General features: G+C 52.6%; 1 protein-coding gene and 1 long non-coding RNA gene across 2 annotated transcripts; one reads left to right on the top strand and one right to left on the bottom strand.

The window, feature by feature from the left end:
* Nucleotides 1–125: 125 nt before the first annotated feature.
* LOC135180306 (uncharacterized) lies at nucleotides 126–7,801 on the top strand. The gene is made up of 3 exons (XR_010304375.1): nucleotides 126–719; nucleotides 3,100–3,263; nucleotides 7,752–7,801. It is a non-coding gene; the product is annotated as an uncharacterized LOC135180306 (long non-coding RNA).
* A 6,959-nt stretch (nucleotides 7,802–14,760) lies between these two features.
* On the bottom strand, nucleotides 14,761–24,153 carry LOC135180260 (ovocalyxin-32-like). The gene is made up of 6 exons (XM_064152635.1): nucleotides 23,822–24,153; nucleotides 17,990–18,092; nucleotides 17,523–17,879; nucleotides 16,205–16,341; nucleotides 15,019–15,081; nucleotides 14,761–14,919 (listed from the first exon to the last, which is right to left on the bottom strand). The coding sequence occupies exons 1-6, from the start codon at nucleotides 24,038–24,040 to the stop codon at nucleotides 14,761–14,763; spliced, it is 1,038 nt and encodes a 345-aa protein (XP_064008705.1). The 5' UTR covers nucleotides 24,041–24,153.
* Nucleotides 24,154–24,353: the final 200 nt, after the last annotated feature.

Genomic DNA, 24,353 nt, shown 5'->3' on the forward strand with positions numbered 1-24,353 from the left:
TCCACCACCTCCCTAAGTAGCCTCTTCCAATGCCTGACCACTCATTTTGGTTGGAAGAGAGCTTTGAGGTCATCAAGTCCAGCACTGCCTGGTTGGAAGAGACCTTGAAGATATCAAGTCCAGCACTGCCTGGTTGGAAGAGACCTTGAAGGTGATTGAGTCCAACCATTAACCCAGCACTGCCTGTTTGGAAGAGACCTTAAAGGTGATTGAGTCCAACCATCAACTCAGCACTGCCTGTTTGGAAGAGACCTTAAAGGTGATTGAGTCCAACCATCAACCCAGCACTGTCTGTTTGGAAGAGACTTTGAAGGTGATTGAGTCCAACCATCAACCCAGCACTGCCTGTTTGGAAGAGACCTTGAAGGTGATTGAGTCCAACCATCAACCCAGCACTGCCTGTTTGGAAGAGACCTTGAAGGTGATTGAGTCCAACCATTAACCCAGCACTGCCTGTTTGGAAGAGACCTTGAAGGTGATTGAGTCCAACCATCAACCCAGCACCACCAAGTCCACCACTAAACCATGTTCTCCAGGACCACATCTTCACAGCTTTGAAACCTTTCCAGGACTGGGGACTTCACCACTCTCTGGACAGCTTGGGACAGACCTTGACACGGTCCAGAGGATTTTTTGACTCCTGGTGGTCCAGATATGATCAGTGCAACTTAGGGAGGAGTCTTCAAGCATGCCAAGCACCTACAGAAGAGCAATGGCAGGTAGGAGAGAAGACCAGGGATCTCCCAGGAGGTCTGAGGTCATCTTCCAGAAGGCCTGAGACATTTTGGTTATGAATTCTGTGTTTTGAAGAACCATCTGAGAAGATCAGGAGAGCAATACACTGACCTGTGATGATTTTTTACTGCTGCTTTCATTGCTCCCTTTGAGATCCAAATTCCTTCTGAGACTGGTGGCTGGAATCTGGTCTAGATTTCCTTCCAGACTTGGGAATTCTGGGTCTTCTAGACTAGTCTAAAATAATGGCTTCTGGCAGCTGTATTTCTCTTGCCTGACTGCTCAGTGAGGTGGTGTTGCTCTTGGGGGTTGACCAAGGTTCTGAAGCAAGCAGGGCTTCTTTCTCCTGAGAAGCATGGAGAGTTTCTTGGGGAGGTCTGTCTGGGAGAAGACCTCCTTGGGGAAGTCTATCTTGGAGGAAGTCTGTGTGAGAGAAGAAGACTTCCTAAGGGAATTCTCTGTTGGGGAAGAAGGCTTCCTGGGGGAGGTCTCTGTTGGAGAAGAAGGAGGCTTCCTAGGGGAGGAGTCTGCTGGGGAAGAAGAAGGCTTCCTAGGAGAGGTCTCTGTTGGGGAAGAAGAAGGCTTCCTAGGGGAGGTCTCTTTTGGGGAAGAAGAAGGCTTCCTAGGGGAGGTCTCTTTTGGGGAAGAAGAAGGCTTCCTAGGGGAGGTCTCTGTTGGGGAAGAAGAAGGCTTCCTAGGGGGGGTGTCTGCTGGAGAAGAAGAAGAAGGCTTCCTAGGGGAGGTGTCTGCTGGGGAAGAAGAAGGCTTCCTAGGGGAGGTGTCTGTTGGGGAAGAAGAAGGCTTCCCAGGGGAGGTGTCTGCTGGAGAAGAAGGCTTCCTAGGGGAGGTGTCTGCTGGGGAAGAAGAAGGCTTCCTAGGGGAGGTGTCTGCTGGGGAAGAAGAAGGCTTCCTAGGGGAGGTGTCTGCTGGGGAAGAAGAAGGCTTCCTAGGGGAGGTGTCTGCTGGGGAAGAAGAAGGCTTCCTAGGGGAGGTGTCTGCTGGGGAAGAAGGAGGCTTCCTAGGGGAGGAGTCTGCTGGGGAAGAAGAAGGCTTCCTAGGGGAGGTCTGTGTGGGAGAAGAAGGCTTCCTAGGGGAGGTCTGTATTGCAGTGGTCAAGGATTGACACAGGCTGCCCAAGGAGGTGGTGGAGTCTCCATCCCTGGAGGCATTCGAGAAAGGAAAGCCGTGGGACTTGGGGCCATGGTTTCATGGCCATGGTGGGGTTGAGTTGCAGACTGGATGATCTCAGATGCCTTTTCCAAGCCAGACGATTGTCAGATTCTGTTTCCTGGGCTCTCTGTCACTAGAGGTCAGCACTACAGCATTGATACACCAGAAATGTCTTCTGTGGTGGGCCAAAAAGTCTTCTTTCAAGGCTGTGCCTGCTGTCAGTCACTGCTGTCAATTGTTTCTGTGCCTCTGGAGGTTGGTTGTAGAAGAGAAATGTCTATGCCAAGAGCCTTCAGCAGGAGAAACTTGCTCTTGCTCCTTCTTATGTCAATAACACAAAGGAAGGTGAAAAAGTGACCAAATTTAGGTCTTTTTAAAGCTGATTGGCAGAAGGTTGGAAGGGACCTGTGGAGATCACAGGATCTTGGAATTGTGGCAGTTGGAAAAGACCTCCAAGATTATCAAGTCCAGCTGCTGAGGTAACACCACCATGGTCATTAAGCCATGGTCTATTACCTGATGCTAGAGAGAAGAACCCAACCCCACCTGGCTCCAGTCTCCTTTCAGGGAGTTGTGGAGAGCAGTGAGGTCTCCCCTCAGCCTTCTCTTCTCCAGGCTGAACAGCCCCCGGTCCCTCAGCTGCTCCTCTGAGACCTGATCTCCTACTCCTGCCTGAGGGACTCTGTCCCATCTGTGTCACTTGTTGAAGGCTGCCCTGCTTTGCTGCCACAACTGCCTTTGGTCTTGTGAGGGGATCTGAGCAATGTCTGTCAATATCTGAGGGCTGGGGGTCGGGAAGGAAGGGACAGGGACAGCCTCTGCTCACTTGTACCCTGGGATAGGACAGGGGAAATGGATGGAAACTGCAGGAGAAGAAGCTCCACCTCAGCATGAGGAAGAACTTCTTGACTGTAAGGGTCCCAGAGCACTGGCACAGGCTGCCCAGAGAGGTTGTGAAGTCTCCTCTGGAGCCTTTCCAACCCTGTCCAGATGCATTCCTGTGTGACCTGTGCCAGATTCTCTGGTCCTGCTCTGGCAGGAAGGGTGGACTGGAAGGTCTCCAGAGGTCCCTTCCAACTCCTGACATCCTGTGGTCCTGTGAAACAAGCACATTGCACTCTTTTGGGGTGATTATATCTATGGATCTCTAAACCTCAGGCTGTTCAATAATTAAAATCCATGCTCCTCTCATAGCTTAATGAACCAACTTGTTGAGCTGCTCCTGAGCTCTGCCTGCAGCCACACAACAGCTGCTCACCTCAGCAACTGCAGAACGGTGGAGCTGGCAGCCTGCATGGCTCCTGTCAGCTGAAATGATGATGGAACACAACTGGCCACTTGGAACGAAGGCAAGCAAGGTAGGAGCTGCAGAGCAGCTGGGGTGAAATGGTTCACTGATGGCTCTGCAAATGGATGGAAACATCTCAGGTGGCACCAAAATGCTTGTGGGGCTTTGGGCAAGCTGCTTCAGACTGACAATTTGAAGACTTGTCTTTGCAATTCTGCATCATTCAGAGAGCCACAGAATGCCTGCAGCTGATCTTGGTGTGTGTAATGTGCTGCTCTAAGAGTTGTGTACTGGGAGAATGTAGGTTATGGACTCAATGATCTGTAGGTCTTTTCCAAGCAGGTGATTCTGTGACTCTACAAACAATGTTCTGTATTTTTAGGTCCATCCTTTGTGGGGGGGTTATTGTTAAAGATAGCAGCAGGAACAAACTAGCTGAGATGTGATGGTCAAAATCAGGGCACAGAATGCCTTCACAACGTTCACAGAATCCCAGCAGGGTGGGGATGGGAAGGTACCTCTGGAGATCATCCAGTCCAATCCCCTGCTAAAGCAGGGCACCCACAGCAGCTTGCCCAGCAGCACAGTGCCCACGGGGACTTGGCATCTCTCCAAACAAGAGACTCCACAACCTCTCTGGGCAGCCTGCTCCAGGCCTTCAGCACCCTCACACCAAACCAGTTTCTCCTCCTGCTCAGATGGCACCTCCTGGCTTCCAGTTTGTGCCTCTTGCCCCTTGTGCTGTCCCTGGGCACCAATGACAAGAGCTTGGCCCCAGCCTCTTGCTCCTCACAGTTCCTTTATCTCTTACTGAGTATTGCTCAGATGCCCTCTAGGGCTGCTCTTCTCTAGACTCAACAGCCCCAGGGCTCTCAGCCTTTTCTCCTCACAGAGCTGCTCCAGGCCCCTCAGCAGCTTTGCAGCCTCCCCTGGACTTTCTCTAGTAGTTTCTTTTCACTCTTGAACTGGAGAGCCCAGAACTGGACCCAGAACTCCACCTGTGGCTTCACCAAGGTGGAGTAGCACAACCTCAACTCTCCCAGCCTGTCCCCACAGCAGAGGTTCTCCAGCCCTCTGATCATCTTTGTGGCATTCTCTGGACCCTCTCCATCAGGTCCCTGTCTCTCATGTTGGGGGCCCCAGACCTGGAGTCAGTACTGCAGGTTGAGGTGTCAGCAGAGCAGGGGGGCAGGATCCCCTCTCTGCATCTCTGCCCATGCTGCTTTGGATGCATTCCAGGCTGCCATTGGCCTTCTGGTCTGCCAGTGCCCATAGCAGACTCCTGTCCAACTTCTCACCCACCAGCACCCTCCAAGTTCTTTTCTGCTAGGCTGCTTTCAGTGCTCCATCATGGTGACATCCTCATCCTCAGGAGACACCACTGTCATCTTGAAGCCAAAGGCTTCCTGCAACCTCCACCAGTGTGAAAAGATGAGAGGTGGGCCAGAGTAAGAAGCGTATTAACCAGCCCTGATATTTCAGCAGAGGGTAAAAATACAGAGCAGGCTTCTTTTCCCTGAGATGTTACTATGGTGATTGAGGACAAACCAGCAGGATGTTTAGTAGAGCCACCCTTTGGAACCAAAGCTGAAGAGCAAGACACTAATCTGCCCATTAAACAATAGCAGGGTTGGTAGAAGAATAATCAAAAGGCAATTAGCTCACCAAGAGACGATCAGAGCTCACCCTGCTAAGCGTGAAGGTCAAGCACATTACACTAACGAGGGGGCTGCTGGCTGCAAACCTGCAGCTCCTGGCTCCAAAATGATTACTTCGAGCTGTGCTCCTAATGAAAAGGGTTGCCAGGGCTGCTCCACTTCCTCAGACCAACACGAGAGAGGCCTGGCTGGCACCAGCAGGGCACTAAATCAGCTGCAAATTGCCTGCGATGCAGGAGATGGAAGCAGCTGAAAGCAGGGTGCTGGGGGAAAGGCAGAGATGAACTTTAAGGAAGCTTTCCACGCTTGGTGAAGATTTGCTGGGGTTTGCCAACTGCTTAGAGCTCCACATGACCAAGAATTTATGGACCAAATGTCCACATTTTCATAGGAGCAGAGAATTGTTTGTTTTGCTTGGAAAAGACACAAGCTGCCACATGCAGCCCTCATCTTACATCTGATCAACTGAAGAGCATCACCTGAAACTGGAGAGCAGAGTAATCACACAGATAATTTCAGGTGCTAAAAGATCCAGTTGAAAGAACAGCCCCAAAAATGTTTTCTCCCATAGGAAGAACAGCAACCTCTCAACTGACTGGAGCATTCAGAATACTGTCTCCTGTTTCCCAGACCAGGCTAGGAACTACCTGCCTGGCCTTGACCAGCCCAGAGCTAGGACTTCTTGCCATAGGCATGTTCCTCATCATTATATTCTCCTTGCAGTTCATCAGCCAAAAGCAATGCTAGAGAGGACAAAAGTCCAAACCCTGTCACAAAAGGAACCTCTTACAACAAAGGGGCAGTAAGTCTTGCAGGGCAAGTTTGCAACTGCTGTGGCCACAATGCCTTATAAAAACAGGGATGAAACCCCCAGCTAAAACAATAAGCAGAAGAACCTTTGAGCATCCGTTGGGCACAAGCCAATAAACACATAAACAACAGCAACTGCCAGTTAACCACAGGTGAGAACTTGCTGCAAGCCGCAGGTAGGAGGCACAAATTGACAGTAATCAGGGTTAAGGGGTTTGGTTTAGTGTCTCATTGGTTTGCATGGTTTATTCTTCACTGTAATATTAGCCAGTGAAATAAAGGCTCTCTGTACTTGCAAATCTGCTGGGGTAGGAGTGTCCCAGGTGTTGGAAGATTCACAGTTAACACAGATCTCCAGGGACTGGGAGTTTTTATTGTAATGCTCAGACAGACTGTGAAGAGATTCGGATCCAAACCACAAGTGATAACTGACAGAAGCCCAAAGGAATAAACCCCAGCTTATTTCCACTCAGGTAGAACACCCTGTGCCCTGGGAGGAGGCTCCACACAGAGCAAAGTTTAAAGCACAGGGGCTGTGGTTTTAGCATAAAAGTTGCAGCTCTGCTTTGATTGGGATAAAAATAGAAACAAGTGAAGCTCATCTGGAGAAACCCAGCAGCCTTTTAACTCAGACTCTGAAAGAGGCTACCTCAGATCAGGACAAGTCGGTTTCTTGTCCCTAGTAACAAGCTAGAGAAGAGAAAATGGGTTTGAGCTGTACCAGGGGAGGTTTAGAATGGATATTAGGGGAAAAGAATTCTATACTGAGAGAGCACTGGAGCAGACTGCCCAGGGAGGTGGTGGAGTGACCACCCATGGAGGTGTTCAAGAAGGTGTAGAAGTGTTGCTTCAGGATATAGTTTAGTGGGCACAGTAGCTGGGTTATGGCTGGAGTCCTAAAGGTGTTTTCCCACCTTAGTGACTCTATAAGCTCTAGCATCCATTTAAAACTTACCTCCAGGACCACACCAAGCCCACAACTACTTTAACTGCCCCCAAGGAGGAGCAAAAGTCCTCCTTCCACTCTCTGTGTGTGTAGTAAAGCTGCTCTTCAGAGCAAGCTATGGGTGACCCTACAGAGGTACACACGGTTCTTGGCTGCCACCACCAGAGACACCACAGTGCCTGTAGCCCTGGGAGCTTGACATTCAGAGTGATCAGAGCTTAGAGAACACACCGTGTGAGTAGCCACAATTATTAGCTCTACAAAACACTTCTATAGCACCACAAGTTCAGCTTGCAGTTCACAGAGACTGCGTGACCCAGAGAGACTCCAGGCACTAGAGGGCAGAGCACACAAGCACAACCGAATACTAAAAAGCAGTTGGGAGAAGGAATCGAGAGAGGAGAGGACCAAGCATTCACCAGGAGCTGGCTCAGTAACAGCTTTCTAAGTACTGATGTGTTCTATCAGGATCTGCTGCTGAGTACACACAAATACCTCCAACTCTCTGATGAGGAAGCACAAAGTGATGCCATCACCTCTTTCCACAAACTGAGGCCAGGTTTCAGGCAGGTCCTTGCTCTAGGCCATCCACAACACCCAAGACATGGGAAGGAGCACCCCAAACCTCACTGCAGTCTGCAACTACCTGAAGGGAGGCTGTAGCCAGGTGGGGTTGGGCTCTGCTCCCAGGCAGCCAGCAACAGAATGAGGGGACACAGTCTCGAGTTGTGCCAGGGGAGGTCTAGGCTGGATGTTAGGAGGAAGTTCTTGAACAAGAGAGTGATTGGCATTGGAATGGGCTGCCCAGGGAGGTGGTAGAGACACTGTCCCTGGAGGTGTTCAAGAAAAGCCTGGCTGAGGCACTTAGTGCCATGGTCTGGTTGACTGGACAGGGCTGGGTGCTAGGTTGGACTGGATGATCCTGGAGGTCTCTTCCAACCTGGCTGATTCTGTGATTCAGACAACCCCTCTCTCACTGTAGAATGACTTTGCCACACCTTCCCCCTCCACCTGATTGGCCTCAAGCACCTCACACAGCAGTGTGAGGGGAATTAATCACATCCTCCTTAAAGACTCCTGAGGAACATTTCCATCCATGCTACCATGACATTTTGTGGCTTTAATCTGCTCTCCTTCATTATAGCTTTCTGGAGATGAACTGGTGGAGCTACAGGCTGTAAACTTCCATCCTTGGTGTAGAGTGGAGCAGTGTTGAGGATACCTCACTGGAGGACTGCTGAAGCAAAGCCCTGCTGGGCTTCCTGCCCTGCTTGACTCTCCCCATCACTGCTTGGCCCAATTCACCTCTCAGGCCAAGGAGACCAGGAGATTTCTTGGCTTTCTGTTGCTGCTGAAGCCTGAACAGAGTCTGGAGGCTTTGGCAGGTCTGAGTGGAGTTTCCTTTGGCAGCCTCCAAACCCTATCCAAACCCCAAGCAAGCTCTCACCAGCCCTAGCACCCATTGTGCACCCAGCTCTGTGGCTGCCATGCAAACAGTCCACGCTGGCACAGCCCTCATCTGCTTTGACAGATGGCTGCTGGAGTGTAAACCTCATCTCTCTGGGGCAGTTTCTAGGCTACAGGGGAAGGGCAGAACTGCCTCCCCTCCCCTGCAGCTGTTCAAAAACGTGTGGGCATGGCACTCTGGGACATGGTCTAATGACCACGGTGGTGTTGGGTTGATGTTTGGACTCCTAGCCCTTAAAGGTGTTTTCCAACCAGATCAATTCCATGATGTTTGCAGCTGGAGGAGCTTTTGCGACCATGGAAAATGCTGAGAAGTGAAGGGTGCCTGTGGTGGACACCAGTGACTCTGGTTTGGGCACCTCTGCTGCTTTTGACACCGCCTCAGTGTTCCGAGATAATATGCTGAGAAGTGTGGGGACAGGCCGGGGCTGTGAAATGAACCCAGGAGTGCTCCTTGAAAGCTGCTCCAGCAAGGAGCACAGGAGAAGCTGTTCGGTCACTGCTCTCCCTTTATGCCTTCAGGACCAGGAACAGCTCACAGATTGCATCGGGTTGGAAAAGACCCGCAAAGGAGATGCCAGCAGAACTGTTGTCATGTAAATGCCACCCGTGAGGGAGATGTATCAGTGGTATCAGCACTGGTGGCCATTGCTCTGGAAACTTGTCTGAATCTACCTGCATCAAAGTCATTTTATATTTGGACTTGTCACAGGCTGGTTTTGTAGTGAGCCTGGGCACTACTTTCTGGGTTTGAAGGTTTCATTTAGGAGCTGCACTAAGGTTGAACTGCTGGAGGAGAATGAGGAAAAGTTACTATCCAGTAGGGAGCAGCTGCCACATTCATGCTCTAAGCACAGGCACTTTGTCTCCTCCACCTAGAGCAGCCAGTCCAGAGAAGCTGTGTTGGTGTTTCCTCTGCATCCCTTGAAGACACTGCTGGAGTCTCCAGAGTCCTGATGGATGAGGCAGAGTCACCTCGGTGCAACCTGCTGGTCACCACATCTGCTCAATTGCAAGGTACTTGCAAAGAGTCAACAGTAATAGTGGGAAGTGTCCCTGCCCATGGCAGGGGGTGGGAGCAAGATGGCCTTCAAGGTCCCTCCCAGGCCAAACTATTCTATGAATACAGAAGCACAGACTGGCTTGGTTGCAAGGCACTTCCAAGGTGAACCAGTCTAACCCCCCTGCAGCCATCAGGGGCAGATGCAATTGGAGCAGGCTGCTCACAGCCCCAGACAACTTTACCTTGCATGATCCCAGGGATGGGACAGCTCCCACCTCCCTGGGCAACCTGGAACAGGCTCTCACCACCCTCAGTGTCAAACATTTCTCCCTTCTCTCCCTCCTGAATCTGCTTCTTTCAGTTCAAACCATCCCCCCTTGTCCTGTCCCAACAGGCCCTGCACAAAAGTCTGTCCTCAGCGTTCTGCTCAGTTCCTTTAAGCACTGCAAGGCCACCAGAATATCACCCTGGAGCCTTCTCTTTTCCAGGCTGACCAAGCCCAAGACTCTCAGCCTGGCCTCACAGCAGAGGGCTTCCAGCCCTGCCAGCATTGCTGTGGCCTCCTCTGGCCCTGCTCCAACAGGCCCCTGTCTGTGCTGTGTTGAGGACTCCAGAGCTGGCCCTAGCACTGTGGGGGGATGGTGTGTGTGTCTCTCACCATTTCTGCAGAAGTTACCTCTCCATAACTGAGTAGTTCTTTTCTAAGTTTGCTCTCTTGGCGGTTGCTTAGAACACTAAAACCAGTTCCTGTTCCCAAACTCTCAGACTCGAGGCTCTGGTGCTGGTGGCGCTTAGCTTGGGAATCAACTGCTCCACCTTAGCAGAGGGATAAAACATGACTGTTAAAGTTAGATGAGAAAGAATCCCTACGTCACAGCATGGTGGAGGTGGAAGGGACTTCTGGAGATCATCCAGTCCTGCTAAAGTAGGGCACCCACAGCAGCTTGCCCAGCATCACAATGCCATGGAGGGGTTGGAATCTCTCCAGAGGAGACTCTGCAACTTCTCTGGGCAGCCTGCTCCAGGCCTCCAGCACCCTCACACCAAACAAGTTTCCCCTCCTGTTCAGAAGCAAGCTCCTGGATTCCATTTTGTGCCCATTTGCCCATGTCCTGCCTTTGGGAACCACTGACAAGAGTCTGTCCCAGATGCCATCATTGCTTTCTGCTTTCCTTCACACCAGGCTGTGTTTCTTTTGTGTGCTCTGTCTTCCTGACCCCCTCCCTTAGCAGCATTCCTGCAGACTGCTAGAGAACACAGCATGAAGTTGCAGTTCAAAACCAGCTCCGTTGCTGGCAGGGCACTGGGGCTGACATTTCCCAGCTGCAGACAGCTGTGCTGCTCCTCCTCAGCCATCCCAGGGAGACACTGAAGGTCCTTTGATTCCATCTCTCAACACACTCAGGGCCTGAGGTGTGGTGGAGGCACTTCATGCCAACTGGGCACAGCAGCAAGGTTGTTTGTGGCTCGGATGTTGCTTTGGGCCAAGTCCTCCTCGATTCCCTCACACACAGAGCTTTGTTTTCTGTGTAATACTCAGCTGGAAGTTGCCTGAGGAAAAGTCCACCTGGGGGTGTTCCTAAACAAGCAAATCCAGCACATTTAGCCCAGACTCAGAGCACTTTGAATGCAGGAAGGGCACCAAGATGATCAGAAAGCTGGGGCACCTCTGCTGTGGGGACAGGCTGGGAGAGTTGGGGCTGATCATCCTGGGGAAGAGAAGGCTCCAGGGAGGCCTTAGAGCTGCATTCCTCCTCTGCCACGTGAAAAGCTGGTGCCAGTTGTCCCTCTGCTTTGGGCAGACCCAGCAGGATCAGTTTAATGTTAGTGCCAGGGCTTAGCCCTGGGCTAGTTGCTCTCTGTGAAGCCCTCTGCCTTCCCAAAGGAGTGAAGGAGAGACCTAGGGACTGGGAAGGGAAACTGAGAACAGCTGTGAGGAAATACAGAACAATCGAATGGAGTGGGCAAAGCAGACAGAAAGCCATGGAGCCCAAGTCCCTGATGGCAGCTGGGTCACCACCCAGGTTGCTGTCATCAGCACGCTTGGGGAGGTGCTTCAGTGCCACCCCCCAGACCATTCCATGGACCCAAGTTAGAAGAGACCTCTGCAGATCACCCAGTCCAATCCCTGCCAGAGCAAGGTCACCCAGCGCAGGTCATACAGGAACACATCCAGATGGGTCTTGAAAGGCTCCAGAGAAGGAGACTCCACAACCTCTCTGGGCAGCCTGCTCCAGGCCTTTAGCACCCTCACACCAAAGAAGCTGAGGTGGAAGTTGCTGTGCTGCAATTTGTGTCCATTGCCCCTGGTCCTGTCACAGGACAGCACTGGAAAGTACCCAGCCGCTTTCTCTTGACACCCAGATGATGAACATCCAGAGGCTCTCCTCTCAGGCTGCTCTTCTCCAGACTGAACAGCCCCAGGGTCTCATCTTCTGTGAAGACACTGAACAGGCTGGGCCCCAGCATCAGGCCCTGAGGGACCTCTCTAAGCCTCCTCTTCTCCAAGCTGAACACCCTCAGCTCCCTCAGCTGCCCCTCTCCAGGCTGAGCACCCTCAGCTCCCTCAGCTGCTCCTCTCCAGGCTGAGCACCCCCAGCTCCCTCAGCTGCTCCTCTCCAGGCTGAGCACCCCCAGCTCCCTCAGCTGCTCCTCTCCAGGCTGAGCACCCCCAGCTCCCTCAGCTGCTCCTCTCCAGGCTGAGCACCCCCAGCTCCCTCAGCTGCTCCTCTCCAGGCTGAGCACCCTCAGCTCCCTCAGCTGCTCCTCTCCAGGCTGAGCACCCCCAGCTCCCTCAGCTGCTCCTCTCCAGGCTGAGCACCCCCAGCTCCCTCAGCTGCTCCTCTCCAGGCTGAGCACCCCCAGCTCCCTCAGCTGCTCCTCTCCAGGCTGAGCACCCTCAGCTCCCTCAGCTGCCCCTCTCCAGGCTGAGCACCCCCAGCTCCCTCAGCTGCTCCTCTCCAGGCTGAGCACCCCCAGCTCCCTCAGCTGCTCCTCTCCAGGCTGAGCACCCCCAGCTCCCTCAGCTGCCCCTCTCCAGGCTGAGCACCCCCAGCTCCCTCAGCTGCCCCTCTCCAGCGCTGTGCTCCAGCCCCTGCCCCAGCCCCTCAGTGTCCTTGGAGCGAGGCAGGACTCCAGGTGTGGCCTCAGCAGAGCACAGAGGCACAGTCCCTGCCCTGCTGCACGCCATTGGCCTCACCGCTGCCCACCCACAGCAAGGTGCTGGTAGCCTCCTTGGCCACCTGGGCACACAGTGGCTCAGCTCCAGCCCTGCCAGCCAGCACCCCCAGGGGTTCCTGTGCGGGACAGTTCCCAGCCCCTGCCCCAGCCCGGAGCCTCCCTGGGGCTGTTCTGGGCCAGGCGCAGGCCGCGGCCCTCGGCCTTGCTGAGCAATGGCGACCCTGAGGCAGTCTGCACCGCCAGGGGTTGGTGTGGGGCTGGTGAGGAGACCAAGAGCAGGGCTGGGTGTGACAGGTCAGGGACGTGTCTGTGGCACAGGTGGCCCCCGGGCTGTGGTGGCAGCAGCTGTGTGCCAGCTGCCCAGGGCAGTGCTGGAGTCCTGTCCCTGGAGGGGTTTCAGAGCTGCAGAGATGTGGTGCTGAGGGCCAGGGCTCAGCAGAGCTCTGTTAAGGCTTGGGCCTGATGCTCTTAGAGGTCTTCTCCATCCTGCAGGACCCTCTGAGGCAAACGCTGCTTTTACAGGCTGGGAAGGTGGAAATTTGGGGTAAAACATTGCAGTTACAGGCCAGACGCAGGGAGGAGGAGGAGGAGGAGGAAATGTGAGGTCAAACTCTGCCTCTTAGAGAGCAGACACAGAGAAGGTGGAAACATGGGGAGAAAAATTGCCTTTTAGAGTGCAGACACTGGGGAAGGTGGGAATTTGGGGTAAAAAGTGCCTTGTTGAGTGCAGACACTGGGGAAGGTGGAAATTTGGGGTAGAAAATTGCCTTTTAGAGAGAAGACACTGGGGAAGGTGGGAATTTGGGGTAGAAAATTGCCTTTTAGAGAGAAGACACTGGGGAAGGTGGGAATTTGGGGTAGAAAATTGCCTTTTAGAGAGAAGACACTGGGGAAGGTGGGAATTCGGGGTAAAAAATTGCCTTTTAGAGAGAAGACACTGGGGAAGGTGGGAATTTGGGGTAAAAAATTGCCTTTCAGAGAGAAGACACTGAGGGAGACAGAAACTTGGGGTGAAAAAGGGTCTTTCAGAGAGCAGACACTGGGGAAGGTGGGAATTTGGGGTAAAAAAGTGCCTTTTAGAGAGAAGACACTGGGGAAGGTGGGAATTTGGGGTAGAAAATTGCCTTTTAGAGAGAAGACACTGGGGAAGGTGGGAATTTGGGGTAGAAAATTGCCTTTTAGAGAGAAGACACTGGGGAAGGTGGGAATTTGGGGTAAAAAATTGCCTTTTAGAGAGAAGACACTGAGGGAGACAGAAACTTGGGGTAAAAAAGGGTCTTTCAGAGAGCAGACACTGGGGAAGGTGGAAATTTGGGGTAAAAAATGCCTTGTTGAGTGCAGACACTGGGGAAGGTGGAATTTATAGGGCAGATACGGGGAAAGGTGGAAACGTGAGGTAAAAAATTACCTTTTAGAGAGCAGACAGTGGGGAAGGTGGAAACTTTGGGTAGAAAATGCCTATTAGAGAGCACATACTGGAGGAGGTGGAAATTTGGGGTAAAAAAATACCCTTTAGAGCGCAAACACTGGGGAAAGTGGAAATTTGGGGTAAAAAATGCCTTTTTGAGTGCAGACACTGAGGAAGGTGGAAATTTGGGGTAAAAAATTGTCTTTGATAGAGCAGACACTGGAGGAAGTGGAAACTTGAGGTAAAAGAATTACCTTTTAGAGAGCAGACAGTGGAGGAGGTGGAAATTTGGGGTAAAAAATGCCTTTTTGAGTACAGACAGTGGGGAAGGTGGACATTTAGGGTAAAAAAATACCTTTTAGAGAACAAACACTGGAGGAGGTGGAATTTTGGGGTAAAAAAATACCTTTTAGAGAGCAGATACTGGAGGAGGTGGAATTTTGGGGTAAAAAAATGTCTTTTAGAGAGCAGATACTGGAGGAGGTGGAAATTTGGGGTAAAAAAATGTCTTTTAGAGAGCAGATACTGCAGGAGGTGGAAATTTGGGGTAAAAAATGCCTTTTAGAGTGAAGACACCAAGGAAGGTAGAAATTTGTGGTCAAAGTCTGCCTTTTAGAAAGCAGATACTGTGAGGCAGTGGAAATTTGGGGTCAAGCAGTGCCTTTGAGATGCTGACACTGGGAGCTGGTAGAAATGTGATGACAAACAGCAGCAGCAAGAAACAAAACCCAGCTCCAACCCTATGTAATGATATCTGATTTATTGGAGGTGTAAAATCTGCATTTACCCATCCTAAAAAGGAGCAAAAGCCCAACTAGAGCAATGTTTTAGTGAGAGATTAATACTTTCCCTCCATTCTTTCACCCAAATATATTAACTTTGCTTACTAACTGTGCTAGTCTGAGGAAGGCAGTGACATCAAATCATCTGGGGTGTGCTGTAGCAGCAAAGAGTTTAGGTAGAAGTCCACAAGATCTTGCAGGCTGTGGTATTGTAGGGATGAATTCCAGGGCCAAAAGGAGTGAAGTGTTCCAGGCTGGTTAGCAGGAAGGCTCTAAACATCTCATAGGTTGCCATCGAGCTGACAAATCTCGCTTAAAAATTCACTGCCCTGTCCTGTAAAATGGCAGCAGCTGATCCAGATTCCACTCCAGTGCCTTCATCCAGCCCCTGCTTCTCTGAGGCACAGGAGTATTTCACTTTCAGAGGGCGATCAGGGAGCCAAGTGAGGCGCATGTTGCATGAAATCGTTTCCTGCAGGAGAGAAGAGATGGGAAAATGCAGATGGTTTTTGTCCCCTTTGCTCCCAGTCCTCTGTGGATGCCAGGAGGTGGGACAGGCACCTGCCCTTACCTGTGTTGGGATTTCACGGAGCAGCACAATGTAGCCAAACTCAATAAATTCATCACTCCTTAGCTGGGCAGGGATTGAAAAGAGAGAAGTGAGCAAAAAGATAAGACTGAGGAAGTTTGGAGTCTGCACTGATTTTCCTGACTGGATTTAGCTTGCTCAGGGAGTGAGGAGAAGACAGCCTGGGATGGCTGGTGGGTGGCTGCAGGGTTAGTGCATAGACAGACAGGGAACTGGGAGCAATTGCTGCACCTTGGAAGGTGCTAAGTGCAGCAGGGCTGAGTGGACTCTGACCTGAAACTTGGCTGACTCAGACCCTAAGGGAAGGCAATGAAGCTGGGGAAGGGTCTGGAGCACAGGGCTGGTGAGAAGCAGCTGAGGAAACTGGGAGGGGTCAACTGAGGGGAGCCCTGGCTCTGCACAGCTCCCTGAGAGGAGGCTGGAATCAGGTGAGATTGGTCTCTTCTCACTGTGAGTGACAGGACAAGAGGAAATGGCCTCAGGTTTCCCCAGGGGAGGTTTACGTTGGACATTAGAAGAAAATTCTTTGCTGGAAGTGTTCTCAGACTGGCACAGGATGCTCAAGGAAGTGGTTGAATCCTCATCCCTGGAGGGGAGGGGACATGGCTTAGCACCAGCCTGAACAGACTTAGACAGGGTTGGACTCAGTGATCTTAAAGGTCCTTCCCAACCCAATTCTGTGATTAACTGAGTTGAATCCTCACATTGGAGACTCTTACCTGAGTCCTAATCTTTCCTTCAGAGAAACTGGAGGAATTGGGGAGTGAAAACCAAACAGTGGCTACAGAATCACAGATTCAGAGATGTGTTTGGGTTGGAAAAGGCCTCTAAGATCATCCACTCCAATCATCAACCTCACACCTCCATGGCCACTAACCCGTGTCCCAGAGTGCCGTGGCCACACCTTTCTGAAGCACCTCCAGGGTTGGAGAGTCCACCACCTCCCTGGGCAGCCTGTGCCAATCCCTGACCACTCCTGCAGCAAAGCAATTGTTCCTGATACCAAACCAAACCAGTCCCTGGCATGGTTTCAGGCCATTGCCTCTCTCCAGTCACTGATGGACAAAACACTGGAGGTGCTGGTCTGGAATAATGCCCACTCCAGCCAGCAGGAGCTTGATTTGCTTTCTGGCAGCTCCTGTAACACAGCTGCGAGGTTCCTACTTACCCACTGCTTTGCAGACTTGACTTGTACCATGGAGTAACCCAAGTTCTCCCTCGACTTCTCCCACATGATGTAACTGCTGCCAGCCACAGCCAGTGCCCACACGGGCTGCAGGGCAGGGTCAATGTTGCCATTGCTGTCTGCAGGGGAGAAAGGGACAGAGATGCTTCAGACTGGCACTTCAGCAGAGATGATCAACCACAGAGCTCTGCTGCCTGGGTAGTGACTCTTCCCTCCAGTGTGGTACAGCCTCGAACCAGGAAAACTGCTTGGATCCTGCAGTTGTAAGGCAGGCATGGAAGTGGGACAGAGCTGACACTGTCAGGAGGAGCTGTCCATGTGGTCCCTGCAAGTAGTCTAACGTCTATGGTAACAGAAGCATAGATTCAGGGAATGGTTTTGGTTGGAAGAGAACTTGAAGATCATCAAGCCCAACCCTTAAACCAGCACTGCCAGCTCACCACTAAACCATGGCTCTCAGCACATCTCCACAGCTTTGAAACCCCTCCAGGGATGGGGACTCCACCACTGCCCTAGGCAGCATGGGCCAGGTCTGGGCCAGGCCCTCTTGGAGCAGAAATTGTTCCTCAAGCCCAGCTTAAACCTCCTCTGGGGCAACCTGAGGCCATTTCCTCTTGCCTTGTCTTTTCTTACTAGCAGGAAGAGACTAACCCCCACCTGGCTGTAACCTCATTTCAGGGAGTTGCAGAGTGCTAGAAAGTCTCCCCTCAGCCTCCTTTTCTCCAGGCTGAACACCCCCAGCTCCCTCAGCTGCTCCTCACCAGCCCTGTTCTCCAGACCCTTCCCCAGCTTTGTTGCCCTCCTCTGGAGCTGCTCCACCCTCTCAATGTTCTTCCTGGAAGGAGCCCAAAACTGAAACCAGTGCTCAAGGTATAGCCTCACCAGTCCCCAGTCCAGGGCCACAATCCCTGTCCTACTCCTGCTGGCTGATCCAGGCCAGGATGCTGGTGGCCTTCTGGGCCACCTGGGCACACCCTGACTCATCTCCAGTCACTACCAGCCAGCACCCCCAAGTCTCTTTCCCTGCTGGGCTCTTTCCAGGCACTCTGCCTGCAGAACTGCCCAGGCACTCTGCCTGCAGAACTGCCCAGGCTGCTCTGCAATCCCACTGCTGGCAATCACAGCATGGGCTGTGTCTCCCCAAGAAGCCCTGGTGAGGTGGAACTGCTTTGCTGGCTCTTTGCTCTTGGGGTGCTGCTGTCAGTTGGTGCCTCCTTTGCAAACATATCTGTGTTGGTTTATGTCCTTCAGGCAGCTCGGAGGGAAGGTGAAGCAGAGTTGAGCACTGGGAGAAACAGACCTGGAATGTTGTTTGCAGCGATGGGTTTGGTTTGCTCTCGCAGGGCTTTGTAGAGTCTGTTGTCCTCCTCTTGGATTTGTTTCTGGTCCTGGGTGGGTGTGCACTTGACAGTGACCGCAGGTGCAGCTGCTGTCTTTGGGTACAGCACTGTAGCAAGGCAGCTGCCATCATCTGCCTGGAAGAGCAGGATGGAAAACTCAGCAGTGCTCAAGATTATAGTTACCAGCAACACTCTCAGAGAAGCTTTTGGCAGCAAGCCCTGATGAAGGACAGGAGGAGCACAGTTATGTCTCCATGAGATGCTTCGAATGAGCTGTGAAGGGCTCCAGAAGCTCTTCAGAAGACACTCAGGTGATCCTCAGAGCAGCCATGCCCCATGCTGGACATTCAGGTAAGTTCACTGCAAAAGGTTCATTGAGCACAGCTCTTACAGATCAGCTGGCTTGGAGCTGTTGGAGTTCCTTTACCACACAGTGGCAAGAGGAAGGTGAAGGAGCAGACACTCACCCCACTCTGGTAGTCCTTAGCAGTCAGCTGCAGGTAGTACTTGTGCCCGGAGTCTGGGATGCTCTGCAAGAGAGAAGGGTTCAGCCATCAGAGGCAGCTGCAACCTTACAACTGTCTGAACATGAGCCAGCAGTGTGCCCAGGTGGCCAAGAGAGTCAGTGGCATCCTGGCCTGCATCAGGAATGGTGTGGTCAGCAGGAGCAGGGAGGTCATTCTGCCCCTGTACTCTGCACTGGTTAGACCACACCTTGAGTCCTGTGTTCAGTTCTGGGCCCCCAGTTTAGGAGGGACATTGAGATGCTTGAGTGTGTCCAGAGAAGGGCGACGAGGCTGGGGAGGGGCCTTGAGCACAGCCCTACGAGGAGAGGCTGAGGGAGCTGGGATTGGTTAGCCTGGAGAAGAGGAGGCTCAGGGGTGACCTTATTGCTGTGTACAGCTACCTGAAGGGTGGTTGTGGCCAGGAGGAGGTTGCTCTCTTCTCTCAGGTGGCCAGCGCCAGAACAAGAGGACACAGCCTCAGGCTGCGCCAGGGGAGATTTAGGCTGGAGGTGAGGAGAAAGTTCTTCACTGAGAGAGTCATTGGACACTGGAATGGGCTGCCCGGGGAGGTGGTGGAGTCGCCGTCCCCTCTGCTTCAGACCAGTCTATGTCTGTGATTCAATGAACACCAGCTGCCTTTTAAGCTCTCAATGTCAACTGCTGCTGTCCAGCCTCAGCACTGCTCCTTTAGTCCTATTTGATTTTAAAATACAGTATCTTCAGATAAAGAGCAGAGGCAATTCTGGCTGTTGACACAAACCTGAAGATTAGAACCCAAAGCAAACATGGATGTGGGGTTCTTTTATCTCAGCTAGAACCTTTGTGTTCCCCTGCAGGAAGCCATTATCTGCCTCATGTCAGCCACATTTCGTTCCCAGAGCAAGGCCACCAGCCCAGCACCTGCCTTTAGCACATACATGGAGTTAGACACTGCAGGTAAGAGGACAAACTCCTTTGGACACTTGGTCTGCTTTATAAACCCCCTCCTTGATGCTTTACCATGAGGTGAGAACGGACCTGGTGGTTGGAACAGGATCACAGGATGTCAGGGTTGTAGAGATCAAAGAGATCTCTACCAAAGAGATCATCGAGTCCAAACCCCCATGACAAAGAGCAGGACCATACAATCTAGCACAGATCACAGAGGAACACATCCAGACAGGCCTTGAAAGTCTCCAGAGAAGGAGACTCCACAACCTCCCTGGGGAGCCTGTTCCAGTGCTCTGTGACCCTCACAATAAAGAAGTTCCCCCTTGTGTTGAGGTGGAATCTCCTGTGCTGCAGCTTCCATCCATTGCTCCTTGTCCTATCCCAGGGAGCAGGTGAGCAGAGCCTGTCCCCCCACTCCTGACCTCCAGCCCTCAGATATTTATAAACATTTATTAGATCCCCTCTCAGTCTTCTCTTCTCCAGAATAAAAAGCTCCAGGTCCCCCAGCCTCTCCTCCTCAGGCAGTGCTCTAGTCCCCTAATTATCCTTGCAGCTTTAAACTGGACCCTCTCTAGCAGATCACTGTCCCTCTTAAACTGAGGAGCCCAAAACTGAACACAGTACACAAGATAGGGCCTCACCAGGGCAGAGTGGAGGAGAAGGAGAACCTGCCTTAATCTGCTGGACACACTCTTCCTAATACACCCCAGGCTCCCATTGGCCTTCTTGGCCACCAGAGCTCATTGCTGTCCCATGCAGAACTTGTTATCCACCAGCACTTCCAGGTCCCTCTCCACAGGGCTGCTCTCCAGCCTGTACTGCTGCAGTGTATTATTCATCCCCAGATGCAGGACTCTGCACTTGTCCTTGTTGAACCTCATCAGGTTCCTCTGTGCCCAGCTCTGTCTGTCCAGGTCTTGTTGGATAGCCACACAGCCTTCAGCTGTATCAGCCAAGCCTCCCACTTTGATGCCATCAGCAAACTTGCTGAGCAGACTCTGCCAGACTCTGTCTGGCATTGATGAAGATGTTGAGCAGCATCAGATCCAGCACGGATACCTGGAGGACTCCACTAGTTACAGATGATCTTCAAGGTCCCTTCCAACCCAAACTATCCAATGTACCTATGAAGGGAATGGAGGGGGTAAAGTGGAGGATGAGTTCAGTGTTCCAGCCCCCCCAGGGTTCTCCCCTCCCAGCCCTGCCACCATCCAGCTCAGATGGCCTGTGGCTTCTGGAGGTATTGGATTCACCAGCAGCCAGGTGAGCTCTTGAGCTGCCCCAAGTAGGAGGGAAAAGCTGAGGTGGTGAGGGACCTGGAGCATCTCTGTGAGGAGGAAAGGCTGAGAGCCCTGGAGATGGAGGAGAGCAACCTGAGAAGGGATCTGACCAATGCTCAGCAAGAGCTAAAGGCTGGGGAGCAAGAGGATGAGGCCAGACTCCTGTCAGTGACAGGACAAGGGGCAGTGGGCACAAACTGGGCCAGCTTGCTGTGGGAAAGTGCAGCACCAGTGTATTGAAAGTTTCTCTCCTGATTTCCAGGATCTCCAGTTGGCACACACAAAGGCTTCTCAGAAATCTGCTTCGAAGTGCAAGTGTCAAGAATTCCATGAGACACCTGCTGCTTTTTCCAGGAAAATGTTCCAGGAAAACCCCACAGCGACGGGAAGGGACAGCAAAAAGAGAACTGCAGCCTGAAGAAAGGCAGCAATCCTTGTGTGTGTGGTGTGTCTCTTGGGGCTGTTGATTAACAGCCAGCTGAAGATGAGCCAGCAACCAAGAAGGCCACCAGCATCCTGGCTTGGATCAGCGATGGTGTGGCCAGCAGGAGCAGGGAAGTGATCCTCCCCCTGTGCTCAGCATTGGTGAGGACACACTTTAAGTATTGCCTTCAGTTTTGGGCTCCTCACTCCAAGAAGGACATGGAGGGGCTGGAGCAGGTCTAGGGAAGGACAATGAAGTTGGTGAAGGGTCTAGAGTACAGGGCTGGTGAGGAGCAGCTGAGGGAGCTGGGGGTGTTCAGCCTGGAGAAGAGAAGTCTGAGGGGGGAACCTCACTGTTCTCTACAGCTCCCTGAAAGGAGGCTGGAGTGAGGTGAGAGGTGGTCCCTTCTCTCTACTTACAAGTGATAGGACAAGAGAAAATGGCCTCAAGTTTCACTAGAAGAGGTTTAGATGGGACATTAGAAGAAACTTCTTCACTGAAAAGGTTCTCAAAGACTGGAACAGGCTGACCAGGGAGGTGGTTGAATCCCTATTCCCAGATGCAGAGATGAGGTGCTGAGGGTCACGGCTTAGGAGCAGCCTTGGTAGAGTTAAAGAAGGGGTGGAACTGATGATCTTAAAAGGCTTCTGCAACTGAAAAGATCCTGTGGTTCTGTACCTGTATTGTTTACTGTGCCAGCAGAGGAAATCACTGATATCTCATTTTACCTGAACTTCAGGAGTGCTTCCCAGCTGGCAGAATCACCCAGCTGGTGACTCTCTTCAGTACTCTTCCTAACAACCACAGTTCCACTGACCAGTAGGCTAAGAATGTTAGCTTTGAGAGACAGTGCTCATGATTAAACCCCATCCAAAAGTGCTCCTGCTTTAATAGCTGCAGGAATACAGCAACCCACACCAAACCAACCTTCTTACTACAATGAAGAGAACAAAACCCCACCCCAAACCCCAACAGTTCGGTCTCCTTCATTCACAAAATGCAGCCTGTTCCTTCCAGGAAATTGTTATCATGTTTGTACAGTGGAGGACAGGAAAGAAGGAAGTGACCATGTCCAGTGCACTTCTCCTCTTGTTTTCACTGAGCTTGCAGAGGGAAATAAAAGGAGAGGGGGAAATAAACTGCAGAAAGTGCTTACAGCAAGCTGCAGCTCTGAGTGCTGTCAGGAAATAATGAAGCATTTCACTTCTCTATAATTAATCCAATTTTCCCTTCCCTTTACTAAAAGACAGATGGATGATACTTCATGGGGAAAAAAATCTCTTTCCCTCCCCACAACCAAAATTACCTCTCAAATACTCTGAAGTTGGAAAGAGGATCTGCACCAAGCAGCCCCTTACTTCTGAGGGGTCTCTTTAGTAGACAAGAGAAGGCAAATCATATCCTAGGCTTCATCAGGAGGAGTGCGAGCAGCAGGGCAAGAGAGGGGATTCTGCCCCTTGGCTCTGCTCTGCTTAGACCTCACCTCCAATCCTGCCTCCAGCTCTGCTGTCCCCAGCACAAGAAGGACAAAGAGCTGCTGGAGAGAGGCCAGAGGAGGGCACAGAGATGATCCAAGGGCTGGAGCAGCTCTGCTGTGAGGACAGTTTTAAATCCCATCCTCTGTGACAGCTTAGACTTTCCTCAGCTCTCCAGGAACAGAGTGCTTTTCTTGCAGGATCTACAGCCTCGCACAAATGCTCCTCACAAGTTTTTGCCTGTTTTCTTACTTTCAGAACCTGAGTTAGCTGTAAAAGAAGCCCAAAACTATGTCTAGAGGAAGAGAAGAGCTGCATGGCATGGCGCTCGCAGGCACAGGTACAGCAGGCATGCCCTGGGCACCACCTTAAGCATCCCTAGCAACCTCTCTGTGATGTGAAAACCCTGCCCCTGTAGCTGTGTCTATTTCAGACTCTTGCCCCTTTCTGTCACCTCCATTTGACACGTTTTTGTCATGCTTTCTGATGAGACCTGTATCACCTTTCCTTGAAGCTCTTGGTCTCCAGAGGCAGAAAGACAAGTCCTGTCCATCCCCGCTTGCACAAAGCACACAGTCAGCCAGAAGTAATTCTGCTGAAGATATTTCCCTGCCAAACTGTTCCCTTGCCATCATGTGCCTGCCACATGCCTCAGTTTCCTCCTCCCCTCATCTGTGCTCTGCTTCTTTTGATACCAGGACAACCTCAACGTCTGTATGGGATGCTGGGCTCGGATTTGGGGGATATTTAAATCATTAATAAGTTAACGACTTTTTGAGGTGGGTCACTGCTTCCCTTTGAGCAGAGCCTGGTGTCCCAAGCCCCCTGAGACTGGACAGCAGCTCCTTGAGAGGACCTGGGTGTCACAAACTCCCTAGTGAAGAGGTGGTTGGACAGCAGCTTCGGAGGGGACCTGAGGGTCCTGAACTCCATGAGGGAAGAAGCGGTGGACCAGCACCTTTAGAGAGGACCCAAGTCCCCCACATCCCTGAGGAAAGGGGTGGTGGGACATCAGCTTTCAGAAGGAACTTGTGACACCCAGGTCTCCAAGGACAGCAGCTTTCAGAAGGAACTTGTGACACCCAGGTCCCCAAGAAGAGGAGAGGTGAGAAAGCAGCTTTCAGAAGGAACTTGTGACACCCAGGTCTCCAAGGACAGCAGCTTTCAGAAGGTACTTGTGACACCCAGGTCCCCAAGAAAAGGAGAGATGAGAAAGCAGCTTTCAGAGGGGACTTGTGACACCCAGGTGTCCAAGGACAGCAGCTTTCAGAAGGTACTTGTGACACCCAGGTCCCCAAGAAAAGGAGAGGTGAGAAAGCAGCTTTCAGAGGGGGCTTGTGACACTCGGGTCTCCAAGGGGAGAAGTGGTGGGACAGCAGTTTTCGGAGATGGCCTGGGTGCCCTGAACCTCACGAGGGATGGGGCAGCAGGACAGCAGCGCGCAGGGAGGACTCGGATGCCCCGCACCCTGTACGGGGCGGTAGGACAGCAGCCCCCGGGCAAGCCGGGCTGGCACCCGGTGCCTGTTCGCGCAGGGCAGCGAGCGCCGCACGGCTGCCAGTGGCACTGTTGGCTTCGCGGCCGTCTCAGGACCCCTCCAAGACATCGGCCCCCAACTCGCCCGTCCCGGCGGCCGCCACTTACCTCGACCGCGGCCTTGCGGAGCTGCCCCAGCGCCCGCAGCGCGGCAAGAGAGCCGCTCTGGAAGTTGAAGTAGTGCAGAGCCACCCGCGCCGCCTCCACTGCCAGGCTGCTGTCGACGCTCAGCTCCTCGCTGCCCGCCGCGGCCGCCGGCTGCAGCGGGCTGAGGAGGAGGAGGAGGAGGAGGAAGGCGGCGGACGGCGCGGCGCTGAGCCCCTGCATGGTGCTGCGCGGATGCGGACAGGACCCCGGGCGGCTCCGCACTGAGGTGGCTCCGCCGAGAGCCGCTACTAATAGCCGCAGCCCGCGGCCGGCGCTCGGCCGAGCTCCGCTCCCGGCTGCTGCCCTGCCCCTCGGCCCTCCCACCGGCGGCGCCTTGGGTGCACAGCAGCTGTGCGGGCGACCTGGGGTGCTGTGGGGAGCCGGACGGGTGCCAAGGGTTGTGTGACAGGAGCCAGATGGAGGTCAAGGGGTGCCAAGGGTTGTCCGAGGAGAGCTGAGCAGCCTTGAGGAGTGCCAGGAGTTGTCTGAGGGA

Source organism: Pogoniulus pusillus, chromosome 13 (assembly GCF_015220805.1).
Source record: "Pogoniulus pusillus isolate bPogPus1 chromosome 13, bPogPus1.pri, whole genome shotgun sequence".
In the NCBI taxonomy this organism is placed as follows: domain Eukaryota; kingdom Metazoa; phylum Chordata; class Aves; order Piciformes; family Lybiidae; genus Pogoniulus; species Pogoniulus pusillus.